General features: G+C 51.8%; 1 protein-coding gene across 1 annotated transcript in view; it reads left to right on the forward strand.

The window, feature by feature from the left end:
* The window catches only part of setbp1 (SET binding protein 1), a 67446-nt gene that overhangs the window by 37367 nt on the left and 16819 nt on the right, over positions 1–13260 (forward strand). Inside the window, 2 exon segments of the mRNA XM_046347137.1 lie at positions 11667–13101; positions 13103–13260. Of these exon segments, the coding sequence (XP_046203093.1) occupies positions 11667–13101; positions 13103–13260 (1593 nt within the window).

The raw sequence follows: 13260 nt of genomic DNA on the forward strand, positions 1-13260 counted from the left end.
CAGGATTGTGTCGAGGCACAGATCTGGGGAAGGGTACCAAAACGTTTCTGCAGTATTGAAAGTCCCCAGAACACAGTAGCTTCCATCATTATTAAATGAAAGAAATCATTCTAGAGCTGGCCACACGGCCAAACTGAGGAGTCTGGGGAGAAGGGCTTTGGTCGGGGAGGTGACCAAGAACCCGATGGTCACTCTGACAGAGTGCCTCTGTGGAGATGGTTGTCCTTCTGGAAAGTTCACCCATCTCTGCAGCACACCACCAATCAGGCCTTTATGGTATAGTGGCCAGACGGAAGCCACTCCTCTTAAAAGGCACATGACAGCCCCTTGGAGTTTGCCAAAAGGCCTTTGAAGGACTCTCAGACCATGAGAATTCAGATTCTCTATGAAACCAAGATTAAACTCTTTGGCCTGAATGCGAACCGTCACATCTGGAGGACATCTGGCACCATCCCTACGGTGAAGCATGATGGTGGCAGCATCCCTACGGTGAAGCATGGTGGTGGCAGCATTTTGCTGTGGGGATGTTTTTCAGCAGCAGTGACTGGGAGACTAGTCAAGATCGAGGGAAAGATTGAACGCAGCAAAGCACAGAGAGATCCTTGATGAAAATCTGCTCCAGAGTGCTCAGGACCTCAGACTGGGGCGAAGGTTCACCTTCCAACATGACAACAACCCTAAGCACACAGCCAAGACAACGCAGGAGTGGCTTCAGAGCAAGTCTCTGAATGTCCTTGAGTGGCCCAGCCAGAGCCCAGACTTGAACCCGATTGAACATCTCTGGAGACCTGAAAATAGCTGTGCAGTGACGCCACATTCATCCTGAGAGCTTGAGAGAATCAGCAGAGAAGAATGGGCTGAAACTCCACAAATATTGGTGTGCAAAGCACGTAGCTTCATACCCAAGAAGACGCAAGGCTGTAATCGCTGCCAAAGGTGAGTACTTACGTAAATGTAATATTTCAGTTTTATTTTTAATACATTTGCAAACATTTCTAAAAATCTGTTTTTGCTTTGACAGTATAGGGTATTGTGTTTAGATTGATGAGGAGAAAAAAACTATTTATACACCCACATATATATTTATACACCTTTTTAGAATAAGGCTGTAGCGTAACAAAATGTGGACAAAGTCAATGGGGACTGAATACTTTCCGAATGCACTGTATGTCCGTGTGTGTATCTATGTCCCTCTCTCTCCCTCTCTGTATGTGTGTTATCCTTAGAGGTCAGAGTTCAGACCCTGTGGATTAGCACTAATCACTAACTACTACTTCCTCTTCCGGGTCAGAGGTGTCACTTCCTGGTTTAGATAACAACACTGTGTGGTCTCTAAGTTAGTCACATACCAAGCCCTATATCCACTCCTAGCCTCTTGTCTCTGGCTCTTACTGTACCTTCAGATCTACACTGCCTAGGTGGTAGGAGTTGGTTTGGGGTTGTGTAACAGTGTCAGACACACACACACACACACACACACACACACACAGAGAGGCCCTGCCACTGATGATGTAACACCCAGGGTTAAAGCAGAGGGTCATGGGTAACGTGTGACTCACTCCTCTGTGGAGGTAAAGGTCACTGTGACTCATCAAGTTCAATGTTTGTGTCTGCGCACGCGCGCATGTGTGTGTGACTCTTCATATGACTCAACACTCATATGAGGAGTAAACTGACTGAAGGCCTTTTGACAACAGAAATAAGCAGTAACATACAGTATGTGCTCTGGGATTGTGGTCCATCCTTGTAAGTGTCTACAGACAGGATCAATTCCATTATGATCAATCAGAGTGCCTGACCTTGACTGGCCAACTGTCCGGCTTCCTCATGAACTGTCTGTCATAACCCTGCCCTATAGACACTTCTGTAGATCTGGGGGAATTGGATGGTTATGCAAAATGGTAATGTATTAATATGGTACTAGTATATGGTAGCAATATGGTAGTATCTCTGATTTGGTATTCAAAGTTAGGGGCTAGTATAATGTCTAGTTGGGTAGGGGCTAGGGTCGGTGGCTAGGGGTGGATGTGAGATGTCAGTGTTTTGTTGGCTCAGGGTTAGTCCCTCTATTGCAGCTCCCTGCCTGCCACCCCCTGCTGTCAGCTAGCAGTACTCACACCCCCTGCTGTCAGCTAGCAGTACTCAAACCTCCTGCTGTCAGCTAGCAGTACTCACGACCCCTGCTGTCAGCTAGCAGTACTCACACCCCCTGCTGTCAGCTAGCAGTACTCAAACCTCCTGCTGTCAGCTAGCAGTACTCACGACCCCTGCTGTCAGCTAGCAGTACTCACACTTCCTGCTGTCAGCTAGCAGTACTCACACCCCCTGCTGTCAGCTAGCAGTACTGACACCTCCTGTTGTCAGCTAGCAGTACTCACACCCCCTGCTGTCAGCTAGCGGTACTCACACCTCCTGCTGTCAGCCAGCAGTACTCACACCTCCTGCTGTCAGCTAGCTGTACTCACACCCCCTGCTGTCAGCTAGCGGTACTCACACCCCCTGCTGTCAGCTAGCGGTACTCACACCCCCTGCTGTCAGCTAGCATTACACACACCCCCTGCTGTCAGCTAGCGGTACTCACACCCCCTGCTGTCAGCTAGCGGTACTCACAATCCCTGCAGTCATTTAGCGGTACTCACACCCCCTGCTGTCATTTAGCGGTACTCACACCCCCTGCTGTCATTTAGCGGTACTCACACCCCCTGCTGTCATTTAGCGGTACTCACACCTCCTGCTGTCATTTAGCTGTACTCACACCCCCTGCTGTCAGCTAGCGGTACTCACACCCCCTGCTGTCATTTAGCGGTACTCACACCTCCTGCTGTCATTTAGCGATACTCACACCTCCTGCTGTCAGCTAGCGGTACTCACACCCCCTGCTGTCCGCTAGCGGTACTCACACTTTCTGCTGTCAGCTAGCGGTACTCACACCTCCTGCTGTCAGCTAGCGGTACTCACACCCCCTGCTGTCATTTATCAGTACTCACACCCCCTGCTGTCATTTAGCTGTACTCACACCCCCTGCTGTCAGCTAGCGGTACTCACACCCCCTGCTGTCAGCTAGTGGTACTCACACCCCCTGCTGTCAGGTAGCGGTACTCACACCTGCTGCTGTCAGATAGCGGTACTCACACCCCCTGCTGTCAGCTAGTGGTACTCACACCCCCTGCTGTCAGGTAGCGGTACTCACACCTGCTGCTGTCAGCTAGCGGTACTCACACCCCCTGCTGTCATTTAGCGGTACTCACACCCCCTGCTGTCATTTAGCGGTACTCACACCCCCTGCTGTCATTTAGCTGTACTCACACCCCCTGCTGTCAGCTAGCGGTACTCACACCCCCTGCTGTCAGCTAGCGGTACTCACACCCCCTGCTGTCAGCTAGCAGTACTCACACCCCCTGCTGTCAGCTAGCGGTACTCACACCCCCTGCTGTCAGCTAGTGGTACTCACACTCCCTGCTGTCATTTAGCGGTACTCACACCCCCTGCTGTCAGCTAGCGGTACTCACAGTTTCTGCTGTCAGCTAGCGGTACTCACACCTGCTGCTGTCAGCTAGCGGTACTCACACCCCCTGCTGTCAGCTAGCGGTACTCACACCCCCTGCTGTCAGCTAGCGGTACTCACACCCCCTGCTGTCAGCTAGCATTACACACACCCCCTGCTGTCAGCTAGCGGTACTCACACCCCCTGCTGTCAGCTAGCGGTACTCACACTCCCTGCTGTCATTTAGTGGTACTCACACCCCCTGCTGTCATTTAGCGGTACTCACACCCCCTGCTGTCATTTAGCGGTACTCACACCCCCTGCTGTCATTTAGCGGTACTCACACCCCCTGCTGTCATTTAGCGGTACTCACACCTCCTGCTGTCATTTAGCTGTACTCACACCCCCTGCTGTCAGCTAGCGGTACTCACACCCCCTGCTGTCATTTAGCAGTACTCACACCTCCTGCTGTCATTTAGCGATACTCACACCTGCTGTCAGCTAGCGGTACTCACACCCCCTGCTGTCAGCTAGCGGTACTCACACTTTCTGCTGTCAGCTAGCGGTACTCACACCTCCTGCTGTCAGCTAGCGGTACTCACACCCCCTGCTGTCATTTATCAGTACTCACACCCCCTGCTGTCATTTAGCTGTACTCACACCCCCTGCTGTCAGCTAGCGGTACTCACACCCCCTGCTGTCAGCTAGTGGTACTCACACCCCCTGCTGTCAGGTAGCGGTACTCACACCTGCTGCTGTCAGCTAGCGGTACTCACACCCCCTGCTGTCAGCTAGTGGTACTCACACCCGCTGCTGTCAGGTAGCGGTACTCACACCTGCTGCTGTCAGCTAGCGGTACTCACACCCCCTGCTGTCATTTAGCGGTAATCACACCCCCTGCTGTCATTTAGCGGTACTCACACCCCCTGCTGTCATTTAGCTGTACTCACACCCCCTGCTGTCAGCTAGCGGTACTCACACCCCCTGCTGTCAGCTAGTGGTACTCACACTCCCTGCTGTCATTTAGCGGTACTCACACCCCCTGCTGTCATTTAGCGCTACTCACACCCCCTGCTGTCATTTAGCGCTACTCACACCCCCTGCTGTCAGCTAGCGGTACTCACACCTGCTGCTATCAGCTCAGCTGTCATTTAGCTGTACTCACACCCCCTGCTGTCAGCTAGCATTACTCACACCCCCTGCTGTCATTTAGCTGTACTCACACCCCCTGCTGTCAGCTAGCGGTACTCACACCCCCTGCTGTCATTTAGCGGTACTCACACCTCCTGCTGTCATTTAGCGATACTCACACCTCCTGCTGTCAGCTAGCGGTACTCACACCCCCTGCTGTCAGCTAGCGGTACTCACACCCCCTGCTGTCAGCTAGCGGTACTCACACCTGCGGCTGTCAGCTAGCGGTACTCACACCTGCTGCTGTCAGCTAGTGGTACTCACACCCCCTGATGTCAGCTAGCGGTACTCACACCTGCGGCTGTCAGCTAGCGGTACTCACACCTGCTGCTGTCAGCTAGCGGTGCTCACACCCCCTGCTGTCATTTAGTGGAACTCACACCCCCTGCTGTCATTTAGCTGTACTCACACCCCCTGCTGTCAGCTAGCGGTACTCACACGCCCTGGTGTCAGCTAGCGGTACTCACACCCCCTGCTGTCATTTAGCTGTACTCACACCCCCTGCTGTCAGCTAGTGGTACTCACACCCCCTGCTGTCATTTAGCTGTACTCACCCCCTGCTGTCAGCTAGCGGTACTCACACCCCCTGCTGTCATGTAGCGGTACTCACACCCCCTACTGTCATTTAGCAGTACTCGCACCCCCTGCTGTCATTTAGCTGTACTCACACCCCCTGCTGTCAGCTAGCGGTACTCACACCCCCTGCTGTCAGCTAGCGGTACTCACACCCCCTGCTGTCATTTAGCTGTACTCACACCCCCTGCTGTCAGCTAGCGGTACTCACACCCCCTGCTGTCATTTAGCTGTACTCACACCCCCTGCTGTCAGCTAGCAATACTCACACCCCCTGCTGTCAGCTCGCAGTACTCACACCCCCTGCTGTCAGCTAGCATTACTCACACCCCCTGCTGTCATCAAGCAGTATTCACACCTCCTGCTGTCATTTAGCGGTACTCACACCCCCTGCTGTCATTTAGCGTTACTAACACCCCCTGCTGTCATTTAGCAGTACTCACACCCCCTGCTGTCATTTAGCGGTACTCACACCTCCTTCTGTCATTTAGCTGTACTCACACCCCCTGCTGTCAGCTAGCGGTACTCACACCCCCTTCTGTCATTTAGCGGTACTCACACCTCCTGCTCTCAGCTGCCAGTACTCACACCCCCTGCTGTCAGCTAGCATTACTCACACCCCCTGCTGTCAGCAAGCAGTACTCACACTTCCTGCCTTCAGCTAGCGGTACTTACACCTCCTGCTGTCATTTAGCGGTACTCACACCCCCTGCTGTCATTTAGCGGTACTCACACCCCCTGCTGTCATTTAGCGGTACTCACACCTCCTGCTGTCATTTAGCGATACTCACACCTCCTGCTGTCTGCTAGCGGTACTCACACTTTCTGCTGTCAGCTAGCGGTACTCACACCTCCTGCTGTCAGCTAGTGGTACTCACACCCCCTGCTGTCATTTATCAGTACTCACACCCCCTGCTGTCATTTAGCTGTACTCACACCTCCTGCTGTCAGCTAGCGGTACTCACACCCCCTGCTGTCAGCTAGCGGTACTTACACCTGCGGCTGTCAGCTAGCAGTACTCACACCCCCTGCTGTCAGCTAGCGGTACTCACACCTCCTGCTGTTATTTAGCGGTACTCACACCCCCTGCTGTCATTTAGCTGTACTCACACCCCCTGCTGTGGGACAGCTAGGGGTACTCACACCCCTGCTGTCAGCTAGTGGTACTCACACCCCCTGCTGTCAGCTAGCGGTACTCACACCTCCTGTTGTCAACTAGCGGTACTCACACCCCCTGCTGTCATTTAGCTGTACTCACACCCCCTGCTGTCAGCTAGTGGTACTCACACCCCTGCTGTCATTTAGCTGTACTCACACCCCCTGCTGTCAGCTAGCGGTACTCACACCCCCTGCTGTCAGCTAGCGGTACTCACACCCCCTGCTGTCATTTAGCTGTACTCACACCCTCTGCTGTCAGCAAGCAGTACTCACACCTCCTGCTGTCATTTAGCGGTACTCACACCCCCTGCTGTCATTTAGCGGTACTCACACCCCCTGCTGTCATTTAGTGGTACTCACACCCCCTGCTGTCATTTAGCTTTACTCACACCCCCTGCTGTCAGCTAGCGGTACTCACACCCCCTTCTGTCATTTAGCGGTACTCACACCTCCTGCTCTCATTTAGCGATACTCACACCTCCTGCTGTCAGCTCGCGGTACTCACACCCCCTGCTCTCAGCTGCCAGTACTCACAACCCCTGCTGTCAGCTAGCATTACTCACACCCCCTGCTGTCAGCAAGCAGTACTCTCACCTCCTGCTGTCAGTTAGCGGTACTTACACCTCCTGCTGTCAGCTAGCGGTACTCACACCTCTTGCTGTCATTTAGCGGTACTCACACCTCCTGCTGTCATTTAGCTGTACTCACACCCCCTGCTGTCAGCTAGCGGTACTCACACCCCCTGCTGTCATTTAGCGGTACTCACACCTCCTGCTGTTATTTAGCGATACTCACACCTCCTGCTGTCAGCTAGCGGTACTCACACCCCCTGCTCTCAGCTAGCGGTACTCACACTTTCTGCTGTCAGCTAGCGGTACTCACATCTCCTGCTGTCAGCTAGCGGTACTCACACCCCCTGCTGTCATTTATCAGTACTCACACCCCCTGCTGTCATTTAGCGCTACTCACACCCCCTGCTGTCATTTAGCTGTACTCACACCCCCTGCTGTCAGCTAGCGGTACTCACACCCCCTGCTGTCAGCTAGCGGTACTCACACCTGCTGCTGTCAGCTAGCGTTACTCATACCTGCTGCTGTCAGCTAGCGGTACTCACACCCCCTGCTGTCATTTAGCGGTACTCACACCCCCTGCTGTCATTTAGCAGTACTCAAACCCCCTGCTGTCAGCCAGCGGTACTCACACCCCCTGCTGTCAGCTAGCGGTACTCACACCCCCTGCTGTCAGCTAGCGGTACTCACACCCCCTGCTGTCAGCTAGCGGTACTCACACCCCCTACTGTCAGCTAGCGGTACTCACACCCCCTGCTGTCATTTAGCTGTACTCATACCCCCTGCTGTCAGCTAGTGGTACTCACACCTCCTGCTGTCATTTAGCGATACTCACACCTCCTGCTGTCAGCTAGCGGTACTCACACCCCCTGCTCTCAGCTAGCGGTACTCACACTTTCTGCTGTCAGCTAGCTGTACTCACATCTCCTGCTGTCAGCTAGCGGTACTCACACCCCCTGCTGTCATTTATCAGTACTCACACCCCCTTCTGTCATTTAGCGCTACTCACACCCCCTGCTGTCATTTAGCTGTACTCACACCCCCTGCTGTCAGCTAGCGATACTCACACCCCCTGCTGTCAGCTAGCGGTACTCACACCTGCTGCTGTCAGCTAGCATTACTCATACCTGCTGCTGTCAGCTAGCGGTACTCACACCCCCTGCTGTCATTTAGCGGTACTCACACCCCCTGCTGTCATTTAGCAGTACTCAAACCCCCTGCTGTCAGCCAGCGGTACTCACACCCCCTGCTGTCAGCTAGCGGTACTCACACCCCCTGCTGTCAGCTAGCGGTACTCACACCCCCTGCTGTCAGCTAGCGGTACTCACACCCCCTACTGTCAGCTAGCGGTACTCTCACCCCCTGCTGTCATTTAGCTGTAATCATACCCCCTGCTGTCAGCTAGTGGTACTCACACCCCCTGCTGTCATTTAGCTGTACTCACACCCCCTGCTGTCAGCTAGCGGTACTCACACCCCCTGCTGTCAGCTAGCGGTACTCACACCCCCTGCTGTCATTTAGCTGTACTCACACCCCCTGCTGTCAGCTAGCGGTACTCACACCCCCTGCTGTCAGCTCGCGGTACTCACACGCCACTGAGCCGGAGGAACTATGGGACTGACATGATAGTTGTGAAATAGAGATAGTGGGTAGTACGGAGAAAAGGAGGAGGGGTGGGGCAGTGGGAGAGGATGGAGAGAAAGACGAAGGAAGAGCAAGAGAAGAGGGGGCAGAACAAAAATTGCCAAGAAACCATCCAGTTTCAAACAGACTAGGGGAAGTGGCCATGCATCCTTCCTTTATTATCTCTGTGGTGAGTTTGTGGTTAGAGAGACTAGTGCACAGCTCATGGAGAGAGGGACAGTGAGGGAGGGAGTGAGAGGGTGGGGAATTCTCTTTGAAGTTAGATTAAAAGCACATGTTTTTTTAGTTATATTTGGGACTGTGTGCGACTGTGATAATTTGTATTTTATTTTTATTTTACCCATATTTTACCAGTTAACTTAACTGAGAACACATTGTCATTTACAGCAGCGACCTGGAGAATAGTTACAGGGGGGGAGGAGGGGGGATGAGCTGTGTGACCCTGCTCTAGAGAGGATATCAGTAAAGAAGGTATTCTAAGCTCCTGCCTGTCCATTCTCAGATATCCGGGTCATTTGAGTTAGAATGACTGGCACCTGATACAGACATGCTATCACCTTGCACACACACGCACACACACACACACGCACGCACGCACGCACGCACGCACGCACGCACGCACGCACGCACGCACGCACACACACACACACACACACACACACACACACACACACACACACACACACACACACACACACACACACAGCTCCCTCTCCAGACTCATCTCAGAGCATCCTGTGAGTGACTGCCTGTACTCTGCAGATAAACAGCCCTGTGTGTCCCTATGCATGTAACTGTGTGTGTGTGTGTGTGTGTGTGTGTGTGTGTGTGTGTGTGTGTGTGTGTGTGTGTGTGTGTGTGTGTGTGTGTGTGTGTGTGTGTGTGTGTGTGTGTGTGTGTGTGTGTGTGTGTGTGTGTGTGTGTGTGTGTGTGTGTGTGTGTGCAGCCTGTGCTCTGCAGATAAACAACCTGCTGAGGAGAGAAGCAGAATGAGTCTCACTCACTGACTACTGATTGGATGGTGGGAGAGAGAGCGAGAGAGAGAAGTGCATTGGTAGAGGAGATGTGACTCTGTGTTTGGCTGTTTTGCTTTGTTCCCTGCAACCACTGAGCAGAGATGAATCCTGTAAAATGGCTGTCATAGGCTCTGGTTTCTCTGGCACTGCTGTGTGTGTGTGCATGATGGTTTCCGTTAGCTGGTAATTGACAGCTTTTGGCCGATTCAAAAAATGTTGCCGGTCAAATGACTGGGAGAGAAAACAATACCATTGCTAAATAATGCTTTTTATTCATTGATGAAGAATAGTCGCTATACACTACCGTTCAAAAGTTTGGGGTCGCTTAGAAATGTCCTTGTTTTTGAAAGAAAAGCACATTTTTTGTCCAATTAAACAACATCAAATTGATCAGAAATACAGTGTAGACATTGTCAATGTTGTAGATGACTATTGTAGCTGTAAACAGCTGATTGTTCATGGAATATCTACATAGGCCCATTATCAGCAACCATCACTCCTGTGTTCCAATGGCACGTTGTGTTAGATAATATACGTTTATCATTTTAAAAGGCTAATTGATCATTAGAAAACCCTTTTGCAATTATGTTAGCACAGCTGAAAACTTGTTCTGATTAAAGAAGCAATTAAACAATAAAAAAGCAATAACTGTCCACCTTTAGACTAGTTGAGTATCTGGAGCATCAGCATTTGTGGGTTCAATTACAGGCTCAAAATGGCCAGAAACAAATAACTTTCTTCTGGAACTTGTCAGTCTATTCTTGTTCTGAGAAATGATGGCTATTCCATGCTCAGCATTTCAGGCATGTCTTTGCATCATAGGCTGAGCCTGCTAATTACAGACAAAACCACACACACACACATTCGCTGTTTCACATGTCAGTCCCTTTAGATTCTGTTACTGTGTGTCTAGTGGTACACACCACAGTGTTTAGACTACTGTGTGTACTGTATTCATGTTTAAACTAAGTTAGGGATCCAGTTACCCAGACATCCTTCGCTGACTGATTGAAGATCATGATCTCTCTCTCTCTCTCTCTCTCTCTCTCTCTCTCTCTCTCTCTCTCTCTCTCTCTCTCTCTCTCTCTCTCTCTCTCTCTCTCTCTCTCTCTCTCAGCATTGAATATATTTACCACAGGAATTGAATTGCTCTGTAAACAGCTTTTGTTCAATGTTGTTTTGAATGCTTAAAGGGATAGTTCATCAAAAATATATATTTGGGTCAAATTACTCTTACCTTCAGTTGTGTCTGAAGGCCTATGGTGACAGAATCTACAATAATCCATTATTTACTTTTGGCTACAGCCTGGAGTTAGTGTATTAGCATCATCCGATTTCATCAGTGGTTCCAGGCGAACCGATGTTAGCAAAGCTGCACTGCAAACCGCAACTTCCTCAAACACTTCAAACTAAGTTCGGTAGTTGGTGGAGTTAGCAGGGATTTTTTTTTACGTGCATACTGCTGAAATAATTGCTGGAATTTGGTTGCTCAAAACTGGAGGTATTTCCTCATGTAGCCGCAGCACAGAGCATCACTATGTGTTTTCCAGTGATGACGTCATCCACCTGGTGAAGGCACTTTGACGTGGATCGCTTTCCAGATGTCGACAAAACTGACCGGTAAACATAGGAAGTAGAAGAGCATTTGACAATTAGAATTTTATTGGAAAAATAACAACAGTCTCGCAGTGAGGAAAACATGGCCAGGTTCTTCACGAGTATCGACGATACCAAACTTAGTTTGAAATGTTTTTGAGGAAGTGTCGGCTTGCAGTGCAGCTTTGCTAACATCCAGTTGCCTGGAACCACTGATTGACGTCTGACGATGCTAACTCCAGGTAAGGGTAATTTTACCCATATACAGATTTTGGATGAATTATCCCTTAACTACCAACAGTCTGTTCATAGTAGACTTGGATATAAGCTGTTGTCCCCTACTGAATGTTCATGTTGCTCCATAAAGACCAGCTGTACTGTGTGTTCCAATAGTTTGAGTCCTGATCTCTGTCTTCTTCATGTTTCTCTCTTCAGACCTATGAGAGACCCTTCAAAGCAGCAGAACCTAGAGAGGGGGGGCTACTGCAACTACTGGGGGATGTCACCCCCCCAAAACACCAGCCCAAGCCCTCTATCCTACACACCACACCACTGCCCCCCCACACACTCACATACCAACCCCAACAGCAACACACACAGCCATCAAAGTTCACACACCAACATACACACAGTCCATCCTGGGCCACGCCTCCCTCCGCACCTCCAGCCAATCCAGTGCATGCGGAGCCTAGCAAAGAACCAGCGGGAGCCAATAGGAGCCCTCTCTCTGACCTGGCCCCTTCCTTCCTCAAACCTCCAATGAAGAGAGTACCAGGAAGCCCCTCCCCTCGCTCTTACAGCCCATCCCCCCATCGACACCTGAGCCCTGATCCTGTGTTGCCCGTAGTAACGGACGCTAGCATTCTAAACCTGACCTCTCTCTCCAGAGGGCGGGGCTTACAGGAGGTCAGTGAGCAGCTGTTTGGAAACATCAAGAGGAAGTACGGCAGGAAGGACCCCCAGAGGACTCAGGGTAATACCCACAATGCAGAGCTGCCATGGGGAAGGAGGGCAGAGAAAGATGCAGAGAGTCCAATAGTTCCAGATGAAAGGCAGAAGTTCAGGAGGGAGGAGACCCCTGAGCTGGAGAGAGAAGAGAAGGAGAGGGAGAGCATAGGAAGGACAGGAGAGGAGGAGGAGAGGGAGATGCCAACGCTTGGTGCTCCTGTGCTGATGGAGGACGGAAAAGGGAGGAAGAGGAGGAGGAGGCGGTCTCTCCAGGAGTCACTCACCCAGGAGAACCAATCGGAGCATCTGCAGGGCACTGACATCACAGAGAGGAAGGAATCAGGGCCTCCGGAGCCCAAAGTGTCCCACAAAATGAAAGGCCACAAGATGGAATCATACAAGAGTGAGTCTAGGTCAGGTCGGGGTGAGGAGGGTAGCCAGCCAGAGGCAGACGGAGACAGAGGAGAGAATGGGGAGAGAGCAGACAGAGCAGAGAAAGGAGAGAGAGGAGAGAAGGGAGAGAAAGGAGCGAGAGGAGACAAAGGAGAGAAGGCGGAGAGAGGAGAGAGGGCAATGAGTGGGGCCGACATGGAATCAGCCATGATCCAGAGCTGGGTGAGGAAAAACCCAGTTGGCCGTCCTAGATCATCCACAGACCCCCACAAACACCCTGACCCTAACCCTAGCCCCAGATTGCCAAGCCCTAACCTTAACCATATCCATAGTCCAAGATCCAGTCTCAACCCTAACCCTACACTGCCCAACCTAAGCCCCGGCCTTAACCCTAACCCCAACACCAGCCCAAAACTCAGCCCTTACCCCAGACCCCCCCAAGACCAAGGACCGGTGGTCCTACCTCAAGTCCCGAAGCCCCCCTGGCCTGATCCAGAGGGAGAGTGGCCGCAGCCCCCTGTCAGCCATGTCTGAGCCCCCCTCTGCCTTCCCCATCACCCCCTCCAGCCCCCTGTACACCAACACAGATAGTCTGACTGTCCACACCCCCGCCAAGCGCAAACGAGGTCGTCCCAAAAAACAACCCCTGCTCACTGTGGAAACCATCCATGAAGGCACTTCCACCTCC

This window comes from Oncorhynchus gorbuscha, linkage group LG04 (assembly GCF_021184085.1).
Source record: "Oncorhynchus gorbuscha isolate QuinsamMale2020 ecotype Even-year linkage group LG04, OgorEven_v1.0, whole genome shotgun sequence".
NCBI lineage: Eukaryota > Metazoa > Chordata > Actinopteri > Salmoniformes > Salmonidae > Oncorhynchus > Oncorhynchus gorbuscha.